The 22,930-nt window shown below is 47.8% G+C and overlaps 3 protein-coding genes across 3 annotated transcripts; 2 read left to right on the forward strand and 1 right to left on the reverse strand.

The window, feature by feature from the left end:
* Positions 1 to 6,279: 6,279 nt before the first annotated feature.
* On the forward strand, positions 6,280 to 8,339 carry LOC103633673 (serine/threonine-protein kinase WAG1). Its single transcript, XM_008655386.2, has one exon. It carries the CDS (start codon positions 6,364 to 6,366, stop codon positions 7,951 to 7,953), a length of 1,590 nt encoding a protein of 529 aa, XP_008653608.1. The 5' UTR covers positions 6,280 to 6,363; the 3' UTR covers positions 7,954 to 8,339.
* A 7,841-nt stretch (positions 8,340 to 16,180) lies between these two features.
* On the forward strand, positions 16,181 to 17,831 carry LOC109940890 (ADP-ribosylation factor 1). Its single transcript, XM_020541248.1, has 4 exons — positions 16,181 to 16,341; positions 16,646 to 16,705; positions 16,787 to 16,915; positions 17,736 to 17,831. The coding sequence occupies exons 1-4, from the start codon at positions 16,192 to 16,194 to the stop codon at positions 17,829 to 17,831; spliced, it is 435 nt and encodes a 144-aa protein (XP_020396837.1). The 5' UTR covers positions 16,181 to 16,191.
* A 3,372-nt stretch (positions 17,832 to 21,203) lies between these two features.
* On the reverse strand, positions 21,204 to 22,192 carry LOC100282472 (ufm1-conjugating enzyme 1). The gene is made up of 2 exons (NM_001155381.2): positions 21,788 to 22,192; positions 21,204 to 21,678 (listed from the first exon to the last, which is right to left on the reverse strand). The coding sequence occupies exons 1-2, from the start codon at positions 22,118 to 22,120 to the stop codon at positions 21,463 to 21,465; spliced, it is 549 nt and encodes a 182-aa protein (NP_001148853.2). The 5' UTR covers positions 22,121 to 22,192; the 3' UTR covers positions 21,204 to 21,462.
* Between the last annotated feature and the right edge of the window lie 738 nt (positions 22,193 to 22,930).

A 22,930-nucleotide genomic window follows, 5' to 3' on the forward strand; every position in this document is an offset into this window, starting at 1 on the left:
AAAAAAATGATTGGTTTTTAAAAAAAACCCTAAATATAAGATATATATATATATTACTATATTAAGTACTAGTTTTAACGGTCGTCCCGTGTTAATAATTTTCAAAAAAAAACTCTTACATTTCTTTAGAATCAACCCGCACTACTATAATTTCTTTTCTATTACTATAATAGAATAGTTCATGTAAAAAAATAAGTTGAAATTATGTATAAGTGAGTGTTTAAAACTTGGTTGTTGGTGCCACTTTCACACTCACCTAATCAATATAAAACATATATTTTGTGTTTTATTAAAATAAAATTTATCATATTATATATATATATATATAAACTGTAGCAATGCACAAGTATATGACTAGTATGTGTATATATAAGAGTACTCAGAAAACATTTAGTATTTTATAACGATTTTTCTAGTATTTATATTTTTTCAAATTTATCAAAATATGAACCAATCTTTGGGAAAATTGGTCGAAAAATCCGACCTGGCCCGGCCGGAAACGAGAAACCGGCGATAAACCTTCCCGACGGTTTTGTAAAACCTTGAGCTATCTTCTTCTCACCATCTATTTGAAACTCTATTGTATAAATAGTGTCATTTAACATTACGTGTCTCCTATTTTACCCTATATCTACTAGAGACGGTCTTGCACACGCGGTCAGAACTCAGAAGGCATCCCTTTACGTTTAGGAGATGGGATCGAGGAGCAGATCCTGCGGCAGCTAGCGACACGTACTGCTATTACCTTACCGCAAGCTGGATGGCTGTGCTTGTGCTCGGCTGCGCTGACTCGCTGACTTGTGACTTGTGCGTGTGGAAGACGGAACTCGGAAGGATGAAGCAGCCAGCCTGACGAGTTCCATCTCTGCACGGATTCGCCTTCCCCCAACATCCTGCACGCGCGGATGCGCCGATCGACACAGGCAAAGTCATCCTCACATGTGTGGGTGACCTTGGGCTTTGGAAGCAGCAACGACTACAGACCTGAATCCGTGCGAGCCACCGCCATCGCTCTTGAATTTTGTGTTTAACCTCAGCTGCTCTTGCGTCACCCACCCACCACATGTACGTGTACCGGCATCTTTCTTTCTTTCTTTCTTTCACACAGAATTACTGTACAACGCTGCAGGTTCGGTTTTACCGGTACGCACGTACACGTGACGATTAGACTATACTCCGGGCTGAAATGATGCTATACGCGCGGCTTCCAAGCACATGTTACTGTACTAAAATATTACTAGACAGCAGGGCGGGCGGTTGACCCCCTCACCCTCACGCGGGCCAGTTGTTGGTGTGCATTGGTAACCCCGCATTATTAAGGTGCAGGCGTCGTGGCACGCTGGTGTGTGTGTGGGCTTCGGTAGCTGTTGCACGCACGCGGCGTGGCAAGATCGGAGATCGCGCTGCGGGGGGTAATTTTGGCTGTGATAAACCCGTTTGGTCGGTTGCGACTTGCAGGCCGGTACTACTGCTAGCTACTAGTACTAGCAGGCCCCAGCTAAGATCCCAACTGTCATCGTCCTGGATCATCCTCAATTAGAGGATCTGCATCAGAGCATGTACAGTTGTGTTTAATGTGGGGGCTCTTAAGGTGTTTTAGGGGGTTATTTGTAAAAAAATCTTAGAGCCGTCTCTCCGTGAAGAGACGTCTCTGGCTCGTAAACCAAGTAACAACAGACGCCTCACTTCCCACTGTACAAATTTGTCGTCTGTTCTATTGATCTGATGCTATAAAAATACATTTAATTCTGTATTTATTAATAGACTACGTTTATAGACACTCCATTGTACAATAGAGTCTCTTAGTTGTCTCCTGTGCTTGGAGAACCGTTTTGGTGTCTCTCCATTGTACATGCCCTCACTACTTCCACAGAGTATACTAATAGTCCGTCTGTCACTTCACGCTTCGGCGCCAGCTTGTCTGGCTATACGATCGATGCTCTGTAACAGTAGCAGCCAGTCTGATCGAGAGATTTCCTGTGGACATGCCCCCCCCCCCCCCCCCCCCTCCCCGGGATGTTGTACTTGCGCAGGGTTTTTCTTTCACCGCCTCGCATGCGGGAAGCGGAATAAAAATCAGGGAATCTTGCCGTCCAAACCCAACAGAAAATGGAGGGAGCAAGCTGCGCGTGCGCCATGCAAGCTGCAGGCAGGGTGGCGATCACGGAACGGAATCTCGAGGGCTGGACGGCGCCGGGAGATACTACTACCATGCATTGTCCAGGCATCATCCATTATTCGTCCATGCATGTCCGAGCGTAAATTGGGATGTGTGTTTCCAACGCGCGGTAAATTTGGTGTGTCTTTTTTAGTCTTATTTGGATATAGTCAAATCCGCATCATTCCACATATATGTTATTACAGTGGAACGTAAACTAAATTCTATCTCAATTCAACCGCAACACATATGGATTCAGGTACATTTGACAGTCACGACACGAAACACATACACTTACGTTGGCTACAGTAATTCTCGTCGGCTTGCACAAAAACAATAATTTATGCTCGTTAAAACAATACCAAAGTAAGTTAATTTAACTTTCGTCGGTTTCCGACCTAGACGGCGGAATTTAGCCATCTTTGATCCGCATTCGTGTTGTCGTCGTCGTCGTTGCCTCGCGGTCTATGCACCGCTGTGACTGCAGTTGCACGTGCCTCAAATGAGCTGTCACAGGCTCACAGCCCTAGATCGCCAAACTCAACACTATGAACAATTAACAGTTCAGACATACAATTCATTCTAGCGGCAAATGACGTCATTAAAACTAAACTTTGTGATGATTATAACATAACAAATTTTGTAGCTTGTTAATAGTAAGTTCTGCCATTGTGCCGTCGCATCCCCGCTACAGGTGCCGCTCTGCCCTCGCCTCTTCTTCTGACAAGAAGGTAACACGTGATCTTAACTATTTAAATTATGTGCATATAGATATTCAATTCCAGTGTTTCACCCAACATAGTTTATGTATGAGTGCTGATGGAAGTTATGCATGAATAACTCTTGCTTATGGTTACAGCATAATTACAAACAAACAGGGCCTAAAAGGTTTTTGAGCTCCTTAGAGCTTCGGAACACCACATAACAACAATGTCTATAAGAGCCCTATAAGGGCTACTAGTTGGGACTGGTAGGTTGCACCAGCTCTGGCGCAGCACAATTTCCGTCCTCGAGTTGTTTAGTCCCGACTCAAAGCTAGGAAGATGTAACTGCCAGCAGGTCTAAGTTATTAGAAGGGAAAGGACAAGCGAACGAGTTCATGCATCCACCACGCCCCTTGAAAGATGTCGTGTTTGGCTTTGGTAGACGGGGGGCATCATTTACTAGAATTGGGGCTTTTTACCTGCTTATCCCTGAAGCCTCACGTTAGGCGGGGAATAAAAGAATTATTAGATTGTTCATGAGTCTTGACACGTACGCACCGCAGTCAGAGCGAACGACGACCGACCAGGCGAGCATTGTGATGCATTGCACCATTGTATATTTTTCTATACACATGCATGCCGCCTCTAACCTAGCTATACAACTCGATGCATCTGCGTTATGATCGATGATGCACCATCGTATATATTCCGCGCGCGTACCGGAAGAAGTTGACTTCATCAGAGTCAGACTCAGAGTTAGAACGATACTAACGCAGAGAGTGTGGTGTGGTACACGTAGGCCGGCATTACCATGCACCATACATTTATGCTGCAGAGAATGAAATAGACCTCCCAAAGTAACACTGCTGCGTACGTAGTAGGGTAAAATTATAATACGATCGAGATCCTCGCGTATATGGCTTTGGAAGCTTCACCTCTTGCCTGGTTGGGACGTCAATCGATCCCACTTGAGGCCTCGAAACACGGATGGATCGGAGCTAGCTAGCAGCAGCTAGGTGTGGCCGATCATGTCGATGCGACGATGCCCCCATCTCACGGTCGCGCGCGGCCGCCGGGCCCCGGTCATCCCGTGCGAACTGCAAGCTCCGAACTATGCAACATGTCAATCATGCGTGTGCGACTGATCTCGATCTGCCATCCGAAACCCCATTCATGATCCGTTCCAAAGTGCAACCAAACCGGGCCCCCGGCCGTATATCTAGGCGATCGAGCCAGTCAGATCAAGATCACAGATCGATCGGCGTCGCCTGCCTGCCTCGTCCCATCGTCATCATGTGCACTTGTGCTCATCAGTTCAGCAGCGAATGACCGGCCGGCAGTTGATGCGTACGTGCAGATCGGCCGCGCCGCGCGCGGGAACGAGCCGGCCCGGCCGCCCGTCAGCATCTTATCTTCAAAAGAAGCTAGCGTGCTAGTAGCAGGCAGCAGCTTGCCTGACTGTACATCGTACGACTTCAGTTCTCAGCACGGCCCCGCTGGACGGATGTAGCGTGGAAGATCGGGCGGTCGTCGAGGTGAGAGGTGCGCAGTGTTGTTCTCATCCGGAAAAGTGGCCGGCCGGACAAGAGTTCCTGTGGCATGCATGTTCATGGCACACAACTGTGGTCGATTATGAGGACCGAGGGGCGGGCGACCAGAATCCCTATAGATATACCCCGCGCGCAGCAACAACAACGACGATGTTCAAAGCGCTATTTTGTACTAGATGTTGGTGCATCTTTTTTAGTCCACCATTTAAGGTGTGTTTAGCGGGTTAAAGCGGGTTAGAATGGGTTCAACCCACAACAACTCATGTTTGGTTCAAAAGGCTCACGATTAGATTGGTTCTACGTCGAAATACTTATTGAAAATATGGGTTATAGTGATTCCTAAAAAATAAGTGAACTATTTCAACCCACTCCTTCTCCACCCTCTGGTCACACATGCCTTATTCATTCGAGACCAGCACAGGAGCGTGTCGCCACTACCAACCTGCTGGGACGAGGGACCCTCGCCGGTCTACCCTCCGATGTTAATCCCCCGCCTGCCTCCCGTCGTCAGTCCCCCGCTGGCCTACCCTCCGATGCTGGCATGTTCTATAGTAGGCACAACCGCGAGACTTGCTAGTGCTGTCGTCGAAAAGGTAAAGGTCAGTGTTCGTCACCGTCTAGAAAAGTCTGCTAGTGATGGCAAATGTTATAAATTCACTTAAATGCATCTTGATGTTGTTGGGATGTTCTTTTAATTATGACTAAAATGTAACAGTGAGACCTCGTCACTAAAAATTTATGACTTAGTCAATAATGTCTTTAATTTATTTATATATTATCCTTATGGATTCCTCAAATATTAAAATAGTATCAGTTTCATTTATTTTGAATGATGTTATTTTATTGAATTGAAGATATCATCCTAAGTGTGGTAATATGACCAGGAAGGTGACCATATTCAGTTCATCCTTCATTACAAAATAAACAAGATATGGTGCAGCTCTAACCCACTTTAACTCTGTAATCAAACGAGAAACTAGGTTCAACCTATCACTGAAACCAAACAAGGAATGAGTCCGACCCAATCTAGAAAAATAAGTCGGCTCTGACCCAATCCATATCGTTCCGAAATCAAACACATACTTAAATTGTAAGGATCTGAGGACAATGAAGAGGAAATACGACTGCGTAAGCCTAGTTACGTGGACACCAGGAAAGAGGGTCACCTGAAGGTATAAATCTAAAGTTTGGATACTTCAAAGACATTAAACTCCTAAAGCTTTTAGTCCCTACAATTTCCTCCGGTTTTGTGGCCCCTAAACTAGCCCTAAGAAAAAATTATAGGCTCATACCAAATAAACTCCTAAAGCTGAAGAGCTAACGCTATATGTAAAGAAATTTATATCCATCTATAATAAAAAAAGAAGAGAGAACAAGTTTCACCAATATTCACTCTCTCGTGTATTTGTCTTCTACACGATATAGACAACCATCTACAGCATTTTTTTCACGGGAGCGAAGGGAACTGGATATGAGGCATTCAAGAGGGATCCGCAAGAGGGCCGTTTCTTGACACAGGGAACCTGGTTCGATAGGCTCATCGGCCAAAAAAAGGGAGATCGTTCCTGCGCCGACCCTGGTAGCTGCTTTCGGGCTTTGCTGTCGCTGCAAGCCTGCAAGTATCCAACTTTTAGACCAGCAAGCATAATCTGAAAATCACAGTCCAAGGAAAACATATGCCCAAAACGAGCTGTTCTCTCTCTGCAGTCTGCACCAAGACGGTGAAGTGCCGATCACCCACAGGCTTGCATGACATGGGCATCTGGCATCTCGAGACCGTTGCGGACCCGACCTCTGCAGCAGACGGCACGGCCCACGCGTCTCGCTCCCGTCCTTCTCACCGACGCCGGCCTTTATAAGCACCCCGCCCCGCTCTCACTCGACTCGGCCAGACTCGCATTCGCCCGTCCGTTCATTCCTCTCCTCCCCGCCTGTCTCACTCTGCAACTGCATGCACATGGAACTAGCGCCGCCGCCAATGGGGGACGTCGCCCACCACCACGTCCACGACCCCGCGTCCTTCTCCCCGCTCTCCTCCGACGCCGGCCTCTCCCCGCACTTCCCTCCCGCGCTCGCGGACGGCGGCGCCGGCGCGCTGGACCTGTCCTTCACCTCCACCGCCTCCGCCTCCACGTCCTCCTTCACCACCGCGACCACGTTCAGCGCGCGGAGCTCGCTGTCGCTGCCGTCCTTCTCCTCCTCCACCTCGCTCTCCCCGCGCCCGCACTCCTCCTCGGCGTCCCCGCACTGGGCGCACCTCGCCGCGGCGCGCGCCGCCACGCCCGACGGCGTCCTCCGCCTCGCGCACCTGCACCTCGTCCGCGAGCTGGGCCACGGCCACCTCGCGCGCGTCTTCCTCTGCCGCCTCAAGAGCTCCCCGCCCGCGTCCCCGCTCTTCGCGCTCAAGGTCGTCGACCTCCGCGACGACGACCCCTCCCGCGTCTCCCACGTCCTCGCCGAGTCGCGCGTCCTCTCGTGTCTCGACCACCCCTTCGTGCCCACGCTCTACGCGCGCCTCGACGCCGGCCGCTACGCCTGCTTCCTCATGGACTACTGCTCCGGAGGGGACCTGCACGCGGTGCTCCGCCGCCGGCCGGGCGGCCGCCTGCCCGTCGCCGCGGCCAGGTTCTACGCCGCGGAGGTGCTGCTCGCGATCGAGTACCTCCACGCGCTCGGCTTCGTGTACCGCGACCTCAAGCCCGAGAACGTCCTCCTCCGGGGCGACGGCCACGTCGTGCTCTCCGACTTCGACCTCGCGCTCCCGGCGTCCGTGGAGCCCGCCGTCCGCCTACGGCAGGTGCGGAAGCAGAGCCGCCGCAGGAGGATCGCCCTCCTCCTGTCGTGCTTCTCTGGCCCCAGCAATGGCGGCGGCGAAGACGAAGAGGAGATCGACGGCAAGGAGCGGTTCGAGTTCGTGGCCGAGCCGACGGCGGCGAGCTCCAAGGACTGCGTGGGCACGCACGAGTACCTCGCGCCGGAGCTCGTGAGCGGGAGCGGCCACGGCAACGGCGTCGACTGGTGGGCCTTCGGCGTCTTCCTCTACGAGCTCGTGTACGGCCGCACGCCCTTCAAGGGCCACACCAAGGAGGCCACCCTCAAGAACATCCTCTCCAAGCAGGCCACCTACCCTCAGCTGGACGGCGAGGCCGACGCCTCGCAGCTGCGGGACCTCGTGGGGCGGCTGCTGGAGCGCGACCCGCGCCGCCGCATGGGCGCCACGCGCGGCGCCGCCGAGATCAAGCGGCACCCGTTCTTCTCCGGCGTGGACTGGGCGCTCATCCGGTGCGTGGCGCCACCGGTGGTGCCGGACAGGGACGCCGCGGCCCCCGTGGGCGGCGGTGACAGGAAGGCGGCCAAGCTCGGGAGCTGGAGCAGCATGAGCAGCAACCGCGGCAGCAAGAAGCGGAAGAGCAGCAGCTTTGGGAGGAGATCCACATCCACCTGCGAAGAAAGGCAGGGGGTCTTCCGCAAGCTCATGAGCTGGAATCAGGAGAGCCGGTCCAGCAACAAGATCAAGACGACGACGAGCAAAGTAAAATGAACGAAACGAAGTGTTCTTAGCTTCTTGGTGTGATTATTCGGGGTTGTTTGATGGAGGGTTTTCGTTCGTTTAGTGTCCGGCCTTAGCTTACTTATTACTTTTTTTTTGTTAGTACTCTACTAGCAGAGTACATGCATAGAGTGGGTCAGTGGTGTGGCTGTGGCGTGGATCAGATTATTGATTTGGTCGAGCTGTACAAATAGCGAGGCGATGCATGTCACTGAGCTGATCAGTTGACAAGGTGGTTTGGACCATGTTCAGGCATGGAGAAACTTCATCCCTTGTTTAGTACTAGTATAAAAGAAAAAGTTTAGCTTCTTTTATGTTACGTATGCGTGCCGATATTATACTATATATGTGGGAACTGGAAACCAAAGTTGTCATAATTTGACTGATTGAGTCGTAAATATTTTCAACAGATCGCTGTCATGCTAAGAAACAAACTCGATCGGACAGAAGCGTGGTTCAGTAATTTCAGGATTCGGAGCTATAGCGGATTGCTACTCTCTCAGAGTCTCAGTCCACATAAAAAGGACAATCTAATGTGGGCAGAGGGATTAGCTTATTTATGAACCAGATCCAGGCAGGCCTGCAAATGGGGTGTGTATAAATGGGTATTTTAGGTGGGTTTAAGAAATGGTTTTGTTTTGGTGGGTTGTGATGGGTTTTAATTATTAACGGGTTGGGTTGGGTGGGTTTATTTTATATTGCGAGTCAAAATGGTGGATACCCATGGGTATAGATGGATTTGTATAGGTATGGGTTTCCATGGGTATTCACCAATCAGACTACCACCTTAATCAGTACAATTTTATTTCAGGTTTAGAGAAGTCTTTGATTTATTTAGTCACACACAACACACTATACTATACCATTTTATCAGTACCATTTTATTTAAAAATGTGACCAACTATAAAGTTGCATAACTTTTTGATATCTACAAATTCTATTTTAATAGTTTCTACATCCGAGACCGTTTACAAAATTTGAATTTTAAATTTGAAAACTTCACACGAATTTTTCAATGATAAGATGATTTCAAATTAAAAAAGTTGACAATTACAAAGTTTCATTACATTTCAAGACCTACAACTTTTATTTTAGTGGTTTTTCCATCCGAGGTAGTTTGAAAAATTTAAAATTCAAAATTCAAACATAGTTTTGCATGGCAAGATGATTTCAAACCAAAACATTGTCAACTACAAAGTTTCATAACTCTTCAATACCTACAACTTTCATGTTGGTGGTTTTTTCTTTCGAGGTTGTTTTCAAAATTCAAATTTTAAATTTTTTAAATTCAGGCATAGTTTTCGTTGACAATATGACTTTAAATGAAAAAGTTGTCAACTACAAACTTTTATAACTTTTCAAGATCTACAAAGTTTATTTTGGTTGTTTGATCATTTGTTCATCTCACATGATAGTTCTAACAATATGCACAAATTCTATACATATCTCTCGTAGTTCCATAAACTATGAGAGAGATATAGGTTTTATGAACAAATTTATTTTTAGTTTATCATATGAAAAAATGTTCAAAATATAAAATGTACATCATGATGAGTTATACAAATTTGTAGTTGAAAACTTTTTCATTTGAATTAATTTACTGCTTTAAAATATGATTTTTAAAATTTGTATGCAGTTGGCTTGATGTGAGGCAATAAGCTAAACCCACGGGTTTTCCATGGGTTTCCACTCAATTACGAGTTAGTTTGGGATCAATAATGTTATTGGATGGGTTGAGTTTAACTTTCCTCTAGTATTTTTGGTTGGGCGTGGGATGGATATCAAAGTAATTAGATTTGGGTTGGGTGGGAGTAGATTGGATTTTTTGCCATTAACAGGCCTAGATCCAGGTGGGTGAGCGTGGCTTCCAAGGACGGAATTGAAACGAGGGCGTCGTCACTTGGCGGCCGCGCGCCTCGACGGCTCGGTATGGGACGACGGTCCACCAGCGCAAGAAAGCTACGAACTCAGTCCAAAAGGCAAAAAGCACAGAAAACCACACTACTAGCTTTGTTGAATTCCATCGCGACGCCCAAATAAGCAAATCATTGGCGACGGGCTCGTGCATGAACGCAGTGGGGCGCGGGGCACTGCACTGCACTGAACCACCCACCCCATTAATATGCATGTCCGATGGATCCCATCCCATCCAGCGAGAAGGCAGGCACGGCGCGTCTGCCGTTCACGTTTACATGTCGTCCGGTCGCTGCAGGCGCGCTGTATAGCGAGTGAGGGGAGGCGGCGCATGGCTAGGAGGACTAGGCGCACGAATCGCAGCGCCTGCGGGGCGCCACGTCGCCGCGAGGTCCCAGCGGCCAGCGGCATGGCATCGGTCGGTCGGCCGGCCGACGCGGGAGTTGGGCGAGAATGCGAGATGCGATGCGAATAGAACTTGGGACGGGAGAAAAAAAAGGTGGCTTGGCTTGCCATGACCGGGAGGAATGCGGAATGCCATTGCCATGCCAGGGGGAGCATGCATGCGGACATTACAAGGGAAAAAAAAAGGCTCGAAAAGGGGACGGGGGCGCGCACTTTTGCTCGCTTCTATGCGAGGGAATGCATGCAGTGGAGTGGCCGTATCTATCTACTACTACTAGTATCCTCTACTTATTACCACCTTTGTCTTCGCCTGCTGGCTCCCTTTTTCGTCTTCACAGCCGCCCCTAACGAAGCACGCGCGGCCTCAGATTCGTGCGAGTCAGTGAAGGAATATATGACGCGGTTCCACTCCTGTTACATTACATTACTCGGGAGAGGCTGAGGCGCGAGCGAGAGGGGGGTGCTGCCAAACTCACAATCGTTGCCACATGAATGCTAGCTTGTAGGATGGCTTGCTATATGCTGTATCGGAGATGGGGAGCAGCAGGGTTGGGTTGGGTTGGGTCAGCCCGCCCGCCCGCCGGAATTGACAGTCACCCGGTGCCAGAGACGACGACAGTTGGAATCTGAACGTACCGTTGGAAAAACAAAAAAAAACTTACAGTACGTACCGGTTCTAGCTGCTCCCAGCCACTAGACTGTGAGTAGGAGGAGTGAGAAACAAACAATAAATCGCGCCCTCGACTCACAAAGTCCAGTTCGGATGCATGGTTTCTGTCCATCGACTTCCTAAAATACAGATTTTCGGATTTTCTTATCACACGGACGTACAGGCGCCGCGCAGATGAGGCGAGGCCTGTCGAAATCCAGGTGCATGCATTGATGCATGTATGCATGCGCCCTATGGATCGTCGGATGGAGTCAAATAGATCGTCGGATGGGGCGGGCCGGCACCGCGCTTTATTCCGGGCGAAGCGAAAGAGAGCAAGCTCGCGCTCGCGCGTGACGTGCACTCCGTTTAACAACAAACGCGGCACGGAATGGACGTCTGCCTCCTGCCCTTTCTCTCTCTCTCTATCTCTTTTTTCTTTCTTCTCAGCCCGGAATGTCGTCGTCTTTTACCGGCACCACATTCCGCCGCCTTTTGGACCAATGCAGTGCAGGCCGGGCTGCCTTTATATACCTCCGTCTCGGTCGGTCCTCATGCTTTACCACGTACTACTACGTCGTATGCTATTACTCACCTGTCATCATCACAAAGTAATTTCACAAGGCCCGGCGGCGGCAGCGGGGTGAGGGAGGGAGTCCGCGGCGGCTCAGGCAACTGGCGCCGGCATGGTCTGCGCGCCCACATGGGCTTGCATAGCAACTAGCCCAAGCCGTTTTGAAGGAAACTGGTTAACAAATTCAGCACCGTTAAGCACGAGGCATGCAGCAGCGCCACGATCTACCAATAATTCAGCGCGCAATTATGATAAGCCGATCGACGACGACGACTAATGCATCCATTCTATATTCTATCTAGTACTCTCTCTCTCTCTCTGGCTGGGATGCGCTAGCTGCTACCTGCAAGCGGAGAGCGCAGCTAGGGCCACTGCCAATCTGCCATCGAGCTGCGCAGGCATGAGGGAGGCACGGCGATCCGAGACGCGAGATTTCCCCCTCTCGCTAGTTTGGCACATTAGTAAAATTCATCTGATCATTTCTCGTGGGACTGCGCCAACTTGCCTTAAACATGTCGCGCGCCCCTGTCTTGGCGCAGGGCGGCACCACGACGTGCTGCCTTTGTGCGGGTTAGTTGAGCCAGTTCGTTTTGCGACCGGTTTGTTTATTCGGATCGGTAGACTTGGATGCATCAACGGTTCTGCATATGGCGCTGAAACAATGCAAGGCACGTCTGCGCTGGTCAGGTTTATCTGTGTGATCAATCTAGGCCGATGATGAGACGATGGGCGTAAAACTCAGCCACCTCTGCACCGAATTATTAGTACGTACGTACCTGTGCTTGCTTTGTAAGCATACATAGCGATGGTTCTGTAACTACAGCTACACGACGTACGTACACGTACGACCTTATTTTCTCTTGCTTGTTTCCTTGCATTGTGTCACGCTAACAACCAGATTAATTGGCCATCGATCCCGCAGCAGCAGCAACAGAAAAGGTGCAAGTTGAAATTAACGACCGACCACCAATGTTATGAGCTTGCGCCCCTAATAACTGTACAGCGAGTTAGGTAGTGTTTGGTTACTAAGGACTAATTTTTAGTCCCTCCATTTTATTCCACTTTAGTCTATAAATTGTAAAATATGGAAACTATAACTCTATTTTAATTTCCATATTTGACAAGTTAGTGACTAAAGTGGAATAAATTAGAGGGACTAAAAATTAGTCTCTGAAACCAAACACCCCCTTAGTTGAGCGAGCTGCTGGGGGGAAACATGCATAATTAGCTCGCTCGCAACCGTAAGGATTATTATATATATGTGCTGCGGCGGCAGGTGTAACTGAAGTTGCCATCCGCCCGTCGCTCTCAGCGCCATGCATCTGTGCGCGCCTAACCGGACAGGCAGGTCTCTGGTGACCACCCACCACTACCGGAATTCGAGGTTTTGCCGAGTGTCTTTTGTTGGGCATTCGACAAAGCAGGCTTTGCCGAGAACCGTACTCGGTAAAGTTAGGCTCTCGGCAACGAGCCTCTTTACCGAGTGCTGGACACTCGACACAAGACCCCACTCGGCAACGACACATTTGCCAAGGGTCAAACACTTGGTAAAGGTAGCGCTCGGCAAAGGGCCGTTAGCGGTCGTCCTAAAGCTGACAGCCGTCGGTCTTCACCGAGAGCCGAGGATTGGCACTCGGCAAAGAGACTTCTTTGTCGAGTGCCAAAACTCTTTGCCGAGTGTCCGAAAAAAAGTACTCAGCAAAAAAGGTTTTACCGATGCACTGTTTGCCGAACTCTGTTTGCCGAATGTTTTTAATGATTTGACGAGTACCGTTTCCGGTAGTGCACTAGGCGCGGTGCAGCGCCGAGGACAGGCAGGCAGTACATGCATGGTTCAGCTCGTGCGAAAGCCAGCCTCATCAAGGGTGAAGACTGACTGCCACGCGGGAGCGCGAGACGCACAAACCATGCATGTCAGGATGACCGGTGAAGCTGAGCTGTAAATAGCTGCCAACAAACAAGGCCCAATAGTCAGTTAGTGATGAGAAACCACTTATTTAGGGCCCAATAGAAGCTTTTCTAAGCCTACGGTCTAATAATTTTTAAAAAAATCATTAGAGTCGGGGTATGCTTTCAATTCTAAAAATAGTAAAGCGGACAAAAAACATACAAACACGTTAATAATTGAGACACGACAATCCAATAAACGTGGAAATATTTGAAAGCATCTAGGCTTTTGGTGGTTTCGTTGATTAATGATGATACAAATTTATTAGGACTAACGTGTGTTTTTATAGACATTTAAAGTTAGAATGCAATGATGGTGATTGTTTACAAAATCAATGTTTTTCATGCCCTTAAGTATTTAACTCGTTTCGACAAGATTGACGAACTAGTATTAAGTGTCGGTTGGAATTGAGAAACTTAGAGTAGTTTACTATTTTGTTTTTCCTTTAATCATACTATAAAGAAGGTATGAACTAGTAGGGACGTTGGGGGCCGGGGACGTGAGAGGCCTAGGCATGAGATGTACTTAGATAGTTTTTGGTTGAAGAGCTAAGTAGAACGGAGTCGTTTTGTCACAGTTTTGTTGTTGTTTGGTTACAAAGTAATTAGACTGAATGACTCCAATTAGAGAATATTCTCCTCAGATCCGGAACCATTCCGCTCCAAAAAATCAACCGAACGGAGCCGCTCTGTTCCCATCCCGCTCTCACAGTCACGCTCCGTTCCGTTCACTCTGCAACCAAACAAAAAACAGAACCGCTCTGTTCCAGATTACCAAACAAAGAACATAGCGGCTCCATTCCTAGAATCAGGGATGGAACGACTCCGTTCTACTTACTCCTCAACCAAACACTACCTTAAAGGGGAGCGAGATGCCCTGGGGATTTATACTGTTTGGTGCCTCGAGGGCCTAGACAGTCAGGTGCCTCAGAACGTGAGGGGCCTACCGACTTGCAGTGTATATACTACCATTGCAGGGTTGAAGAGTGTTTGACTTGCGCATAGACTCCAGCTTCCGTAATACAATTAATTTATGTGAGCTTCCGTAATACAATTAATTTATGTGAGTTTCCTAAATTAACAGTGTGCTTTTTATTTGATTAATTATATAATCAGATGTATTTATATTCTAGTAAAATGATGTGTTTCTTGTCTGTGTTATCTCTACTACTAATTATGTACTTACTGTAGGCGTCCACACCCGGATGTGGTGCACGTTCTGCCGCACCCCGCATCCCGCCCGCGGCCGCACCCCGCCCCGCATCCCGCCGGCAGCCGCACCCCGCCCCGCATCCCGCGACGACAACCTTCTGCACGCGGCCTTCCTTGAACGCCCGGACGCGCGACCATCCTTCAACGCCCGCACGCGATCCAATCAACGTCTGCGCCCGATCTGCCGGATCCACTCTCCATGGAAGGTCGCAGATTTACTCCCATGGCGTTGCGCCCGCATCCTGCCCCGCATTCCCCGAGCGCGAGGCGCGACGTCGAGCTGGAGGAGCGGCTGGCGCGCATCCGTGGCGAGGTAGCGGCCTGGCAGGCCAAGGCTCTCTCCGAGTAGCGGCTTGTCGCCCTGCACGCGTAGCTGCAGCAGACCGCGGCCACGGCGCGGGCGACGGTCGAGGAGCTCGTCGCCGCTGCGGGCGACGCCGGCTAGGCGGAGTCGTCGACGTTCGTGGACACGAACATGCAACAGCTCCTGCGTGGTAACCTGATACCCAGAGTGACCTCCATTGGTAAATTACAGATCTCTCATCCGGCTAAACATCTAAATGACACTGTGATTGTTTCACAGTTCAAAATTTTCTGTACGGTGAACTGCTATCTGAAATATAAACTTCGTAATTTAGTCAGAAAATGTATTTTAGCCTCTTCTGAGTTTGATATTCGGCATGTCTGGTCTCACTTTGTAACCCAAGGCCAAACTGATTCATCGATGTATTGTAGCCCGAGAAGTCTAACTTATTCGGCCACGCGTGCGATAGAACACGCGGTAAACCATGCCTCTATGCCTTGCACACGCATGTCTCACTATCGCTATTTCTGCAACCTTTTCGTTTCTCTTCTCTGGTCTGTTCATGAGAAATGGAATATCGTCGCATCGAGTTTGTCCATCCTAACAATGTTTTCACTTTGCAGGCAAGTCTGACTTTGAAAGGATCTTCAAGGAAGTCTTCGAGGACCTGTCAGACAAGAACACGGGGATCCTGGACATCAACTCCCGCCACGTCGCTACCCTCATGGTTTACAAGTGAGAATTTCGTTTCTTATTAACTGCTTTGCTTCAGTGTTGGATCAATGACCTGTATGTGATGTATGTGTTGACTACGCTTCCCCTTTCTCAATTATGGCTTTCACCAGTTCAATCATCAGGCAGTTGGTTGGACCTCACAAGGACCCTCCTTACATGAACACCATCACCGAGAAATAGATGTAAAATTGCCCATGCTTCGTACACATTTTCTTTGGGGGCTATGTTCCATTTTCAATTTCCTTATCACAAATGGGAGCCATGGACATCATGGTCGATCAGTTCGAGCACTGTGCATCTGCCAAAATATTCCAGATATTGCACCTAACTGAATTCATTTCCATTTTTTCTTAAAACATTGTCCTCAAGTATTTTTATGCCATTTGTCCTTGTTTAACCTGACAAAATCATCTGCCAAAATTTAAGCTGGCAGTCTAACCTGGGAAATTTTCAGAGTGCATAATAATGTTTCACTTTGCCTGCAAATTCATGTGTGATGATATCTCTCTGATGCTACTACTAGGTTTCAATGTCGAGAAAGTTCAATACAAGAATGTGATGTTTACTGTTTGGGATGTTGGTGGCCAAGAAAAGTTGAGGCCCTTGTGGAGGCACTACTTCAACAATACTGATGGCTTGGTATGTTTATTATTCTTTTAAGACCTTTATAAAATGATATTGATTGTTTGTAATTGTTCTGCTTGACGGGTTGGGTTATTTATTCTTCACTTCTTGAGTTTGTGGGGATACTCCTCAAATTATTTTGTTTGTCAATCTCATCACTGGTAATCTTCAGGGGCAGTTACTGTTTCCCTTCAGTGAAACATTATTATGCATCCATTGCTACTTTTCTTCCTCCAGATACCGTTTCAAATTCCAGAGTTTTTTCGGGTTTATGATTACGACATACACGGTGACTCTTTATGCATGTTCGGTGTTGCAGATCTATGTAGTTGATTCATTGGATCGGGAGAGGATTGGAAAAGCTAAAGCTGAATTTCATGTCTGTAGATTGTCGGTCAGAGCTGCTTATCGCTGAATTTAATTTCTTCAACCAAGTTAATATTGAACAATTCTGTTGCAGGCAATAATCAATGATCCTTTGATGCTTAACAGTGTCATATTGGTATTTGCCAATAAACAAGATATGGTGAGGCAACAATACGTGGTGTGGGAAACTTCATGTCTATTATCAAACAAGCTGGCATACATGGTAAACTCCCATTTTGGTTGTATCATATTGTCTATTACTATAGGGGCCGTTTGGATCTGTTCATTTTGGAGGAATTGGAATTTACTTAATAAAGTAGTCTATTTAGCTTGAAATTTGACATTCCACACCTCTCCAAAGCTCAGATATAAATCTATCTCAAATTCATGTATGATAAATAATTTTATGTACCAATAAAATGTGTTTCTACTCTTCAACTTATAAGATTCTCTTCAGCTCACTCCTCTATATTAAAGTTTGCTTTCACTCAATAATTGCTTCTACACTTCTAATTCGACCCTGCGATGTTCTGTATTCTACTATTCTGTATGCTGCTTAGAAACCCTCTGCTCGGGGGTTAGGTAATAGGTGACATTCCAACTCTGACGAATAATTTTTTTCAATACTCGATCTGTAATAGTATTTATTTTTGAATTCACAATTCTGGTTTGATCATAGTAGCACATGCTCTGTTCAAGTTTGGGGTTTAAATCTGCTTTAATTCCAACAGTATAATTCCCTGTTAAAAAATTTCAAATAGATGAGTATAATTTCCTTTAGCTAGGTTTTCTGCTTTCTAACTACATTTCAGCATCCACCATAGCTGCACACTTATACACACAGTACCTTCTCCAGCACGGGAATTGAATTTCCATGTCCCATCTTCTTCGTGTACTTGATCAGTAGTAGCCTCAGCATAGTGGCAACGAAAGGTTTGTGGGTGGCATTTAGAGGTAGGTTGCTTCACAGGAACTTTTCTTTATGGGATTTTATTATGTCATTCTTGTTTTTGTAATGACTACTTGAAATTGGTTTCGTTTAGGGTCGTATACTCATTTCTGTAATTTCAAAAACATCAGATGCTGATGAGATGCTGATGAGATGTGAATGGCTGACCTCTGCTTCAGGAGGTGCATAACTGGCGCTCCAATGTAGAGACGTAGGTCAAGACATGCCAGAATGTGAGTTCTCTGCTCTGCCCTTTTTCACTCACCTTGGTAATTCAAGGCTGCTGCTTGTAGTAATGAACACCCCATACCACCGGTGAATTGAATTGTGTTGCTTACAGGAACTCCAGGGTCTCAAGAAAGGACTTGACTCTGAAGTGGAACAACTGAAATCGGTGCGCCCTCCCATTCTGTCGACTTCTATTCCTTTTTACCTTTGATCTAGTCTAGCAGGAGAAGCACACCATCCTGTCATTTTGCTCGTAGGAATGAAGGCGATTAGGTCTGCGGTACAGGAAGAGAAGGGCAATCTACCTGCACAAAATACGACTTTAGAGACAGCTAGTTTTGTGTGAAAAAAGATCTATGTGATTACGCTCTACTGAGCCATGCTGTCGTGCAAGAAACTGCAACGATTTTCTTGTTTTGTAGAACAATAACAATACAGAACAAGCTTGGCAAACACCAGGCCAAGCACTGAAGGTTGCAAGTGCATAGGTCCCTATTTCACACACACTCTCTCACTGCTTCTTTTCATACTTCTCCTTTGGATGTACCATTGTATGTTTTTCGTATGATGCAAGTGCATAGGTTCCTATTTCACACACTCTCTCTCACCGCTTCTTTTCATACTTCTCCTTTGAATGTATCATTGTATGTTTTTCGTACGATACAAGTGCATAGGTTCCTATTTCACACACACACTCTCTCACCGCTTCTTTTCATACTTCTCCTTTGGATGTACCATTGTAATATTTAGTGTTACAGTGATATTATGCTACACGGATTTTGCATAACATAGTGATGCTTATTGTCTCGTATCTATGTTTTACACTAAGATTTTACTTCTGTGACAACGCACGGGCACGCACCTAGTATAAAAAATCTGTAAAAAAACTGATACAGCGTTCAAATGGTTATAGACTAATGATAAAGATTGTGAACTAAAACCCTCCAGTAAATAAATACCGATGATGACCAATAGCAGGTTTGATAGTACAGTGCTGACTGATATGACATGACGTAACGATAAATAGAAAACCACACGGTTAAAACCAGCCTCAGCAATCAGCACACACAAGCGAGATAGCTCGCTTCGATTACATGTCCAGTGAAGGATCAGACATTCAAGATAATGAGCATGGCATATCTAGAGGAATCATTGAACGCCTGTACAATAAACATGCAATTTAGGGCACGAGCCATCATCATGTATGCTTACAGCAAACAAGCTTTTGTCCATTGTTCCTTTATTTGATGATTTATAACAAGCGAACTCAGACCACGCAGACATTTGGCCTACTACAAAATGTCCATGATTGCCATATGAAATCTTCATCGCTAAATGGACCGTAGCACAAGGGCAACAAAACCGGAAATGGGCTCTGAGGGGTACTGACTGTACAAGTGCTAGTGAAGTACCTGCAGGCTGCAGCTTTGAAACCTTGTCGACAGCTTCGAGCTTCAGCATAACACTCCACATCAGCATAATTGGCGTCTAAATAGACATGGAACCTACTATAGCAAATCGGCGTATGAGACCTTCACTGGGACTGTGAAGTTCAGCCTCTGGAAACGTATATGGAAGACCTAGGCCCCTTTAAAATGCAAGTTTTTCATTTGTCTGGCCATAAAAAAAAACCGGTGTTAGACAGCGGACAATCTTACTAAAAGAAGGCTGCCCCATCCTGCAGCTTGTCCCATATGTGACCAGGCTGAAGAAACCATTCAACATTGCCTGGTAACCTGTGTTTTTGCTAGAGAAGTATGGACTCTTTCATTCAACAATGTTCAGTGGACGACTCTCTCACCTCAGCCTAATGACAGATTCCTAAGCTGGTAGAGAAGATCTCTTAGGACAGTTCTTAAGGAGCATAGAAAAGGATTCAATTCTATCATTGTTTTGGTTGCTTGGAAAATTTGGAAACACCGAAATGCCTGTGCTTGAGGGGAGGAAGCCTTCTGTTCTTGTTCTTCAGGAAGTTGCATATGAAGGTGCTCTTTGGTGTATGGCAGGTGCTGGTGCTCTTCAGGAGCTCCAGGCATGAAAATTCAATCTTGGAAATTAGTTTGTGGTGCTAGTGGTTGAGTGGTAGTTGTGTAGCCTGTGGCAGTTTGTTTGGTTTGGTGGCCCTGGGCCCGTCTCTTAAGCTCCATCTTCACAGGGATGGTTGACTAGGGTACATATGCCTTAGCATATGTATAACTCTCCATGAAACTCACTGCATCCACTATCTGGTACTCATTCAATTAATTTATAAAAAAATGAAAAGCCACACTTTTCTATAAGTAAATGTTGTGCAAACTTAAACTAATCTTGGAAAGTTTTATATAAATATCAAAACCATGGTTCTTAAGGCGGTAAGGCGAGATAAGGCGCCGGACCACCGCCTAGACGCCTAGGCGACGCCTAAGGCGAGCAAGGCGACGCCTTATCAACCTGAGAATCAGCAAAACAGCCCCATGGAGGAGGAAGAAAAAGAAAAAAAAAAGAAAAAAGGAGAAGGAAGGGGTAGGAGACCCAGCCCACCAGCCAGCCCATATAATCCTTCCTCTGGCAACCCTAGGTTGCCTCTCTCCCCCACCATTCAGCTGCCGCTGCCCCCGATTGAGCCGCCGCCGCCTTAGATTCGCCGTCGCCGCCTCAGATTCGCCGCCGCCGCCTTAGATTCGCCGTCGCCGCCTCAGATTCGCCGCCGCCGCCGACGATTTGGACGCTGCCGCCGCCGATTCAGCCTCCGCCTCCCTGGATTTGTTCTCTGCCGCCCTGGATTTGGCCTCCGCCGCTCCCGATTCGGCGCTGCCACCCTGAAACAGTGCCGCCCCTTTCCTTTCCCCTCTGCCCTATGCCCTCTTGCTGCTTCTTACCTAGGCGACGGGGACGCCTTGGATCTTTCGGGCACCTGGACGCCTAGGCGACGCCTAGGCATCGCCTTTAAAACAAGGATCAAAACCATTGTTTATATTAAGCGTTTTCTATTTACATCCCAAAATTGGAAATTTTGGGGCATGACAAAATCTCAAAGACAGCTAAGCACTGTGTCAAATCAAAAACAGAAGTTTTTAGGGAAATTGCACACAAACTTGTAGGGGTGTTTGGTTTGAACAATCAATCCATTCTAGATGATGTGGTGCATCATGAGTCCATTCCACAAATTTAGTGGAACGAACTCATTCCTCATATTATTACTAATTATTAGCCTATGAGGAATGAAATGGTGATGGAATAACTCATTCCATTCCACAAACCAAATAAGAAAGTGAGAAATGAAAAGGTGATGGACTACCTCATTCCTTGAACCAAACACGCTAGTAATCGATGAACAAATTCTATAACCGACCAATCAGAAAATCTGCACTAGTTTTATTAAGCAATTATGTTACCTTATGGTATTAGTCAAGTGTACCATAAAAATCTGCGAACACAATTTAGAAGTTGGATAGAAATTAGTACGCAGACAGCAATCAGCAGGTATGGAACATGTTTCACATGATGTTTAGATTTGCAGGTATCTCTCTTATTTGGCGGTTCACGGTTCACCGCCGAGTTGATTTCCGATATCGCCCTTAGCTCACCGGACACTCAGTTGTTGCAAGTGGCAACTACGAAGGAGGAGCAGCAGAGGCAGATGCCTCAGCCGGAGCCGCCTCGTCATCCTTGTGCTTCACCATGCCCGAGTCGACCAGAATCGGGACTTCCGCCGCGAGCCACGGCGCGAGGCCGAGGCACAGCGCGTGCGCCAGGCCGAACCTCGGGCAGTTCTTGGCCCACAGCGGCTTGAAGTGCACGGTGAGGCAGATCTTCCCACCGCGGTACATCTGCGCAAGCCAGCAACCATCCGTCACAGCGCAAGTCAACAACCCTCGGCGAAATCCAGCAAACAAGCATACATGCAGTATCGCAGTAATCAGTTGGTAGATTAGCTACCTTGTGAGTCTTGCCGTCGAGGGTGGGGAGCTCGATCTCGGGGGCGACCTGGGGGTAGGCGACGGGCATGTCGAACTGGAGAGGGAACTCATAGCGGCGGAGGTTGTGGACGTACCAGCAGGTCCCCTCCCAGCGGGTTCCCTCCGGGTTGGCGGCGGCGATGCGGAACCAGTCGTTGTCCTTGGCCTTGTTCACCGACGTGTAGGCGATGAGCGCGCGGTACTCCTCCTTGAGCCTCTGCCGCCACGCCTCGCCGTCCCGCGGACCCGCGCGCGTCGACAGCAGCGGGATCTCGCCCACCGTGCTCTTGGTCCCCTTGTCCCAGCCCTCCATCGATCCGATGCTGATGTTCGGCGGCGACGCGGCGGAGAAGAGAAGGTGCGCTGCGTGGGTCTGACGCGTGACGGCCGCGGCTTCTGAGAAATCTGTCTACTAGTGCAGGCAAATGGGTTGATGCCCACTAACCTGAGCCGGCCCATCTTAAAGTAATGATGTGTTTCGGGCTTCTTTTTCCTGGCGGACGGGCCCGCATTAGATGAATGTGCGATCTGCTCGGGCACCGACAAATCCACAAAGTTATGTGCACGCACTTCAAAAGAAAAGTGCACGCAATTAGTAATAGGCAACGACTGCTGTGCAAGCAGTCCTTCTGCAAGCGTGCAAGCAAACCATCTGATCCGTTAGATTACGATTCAACTACAGATACAACCATGGTTTGTTATGGAGTTTTTTATATAGATTATTAAGCTGGTGGTGGAAGAGTTTAAGTGTTAAATATGACCTACAGTTGGATCACGATCTAACGGATCAGATGGTTTGCTTGCACGCTTGCACGGAAAGACTGCTTCCACAACAGTCGTTGCCTTAGTAATAAGGGTCAATGGGAAACATGTCACCATGGGCGGACCCAGGCCCATGGCCACATAGGCCACGGCCCGGGGCGCAGGCAAAAAAAAAGAAATAGAAATTCTACGCAGACGTAGCCCACCGTGAAGACCCCGTCCTCCCGCCAGCTCACAGACATTAGAACCCTAGCCGCTAGCCCACCCGGCCGCCACCTCTGCCATCGCCGAGTCGCCGGCCACCGCCATGCGTACTCCCGACCTCCCATGACTCCGTCCTCGCCCGAGCCCGGCCAAGCAT

This window comes from Zea mays, chromosome 1 (assembly GCF_902167145.1).
Source record: "Zea mays cultivar B73 chromosome 1, Zm-B73-REFERENCE-NAM-5.0, whole genome shotgun sequence".
Classification (NCBI taxonomy): domain Eukaryota; kingdom Viridiplantae; phylum Streptophyta; class Magnoliopsida; order Poales; family Poaceae; genus Zea; species Zea mays.

Coding starts and splice junctions, on each gene's coding strand:
- LOC103633673 (XM_008655386.2), top strand. CDS start 6,364: ATGCACATGGAACTAGCGCCGCCGCCAATGGGGGACGTCGCCCACCAC.
- LOC109940890 (XM_020541248.1), top strand. CDS start 16,192: ATGTGTGATGATATCTCTCTGATGCTACTACTAGGTTTCAATGTCGAG. Junction 16,342..16,645: donor TCAACAATACTGATGGCTTG/GTATGTTTATTA, acceptor TCGGTGTTGCAG/ATCTATGTAGTTGATTCATT. Junction 16,706..16,786: donor AAGCTAAAGCTGAATTTCAT/GTCTGTAGATTG, acceptor ATTCTGTTGCAG/GCAATAATCAATGATCCTTT.
- LOC100282472 (NM_001155381.2), bottom strand. CDS start 22,120: ATGGAGGGCTGGGACAAGGGGACCAAGAGCACGGTGGGCGAGATCCCG. Junction 21,679..21,787: donor TCGACGGCAAGACTCACAAG/GTAGCTAATCTA, acceptor TGGCTTGCGCAG/ATGTACCGCGGTGGGAAGAT.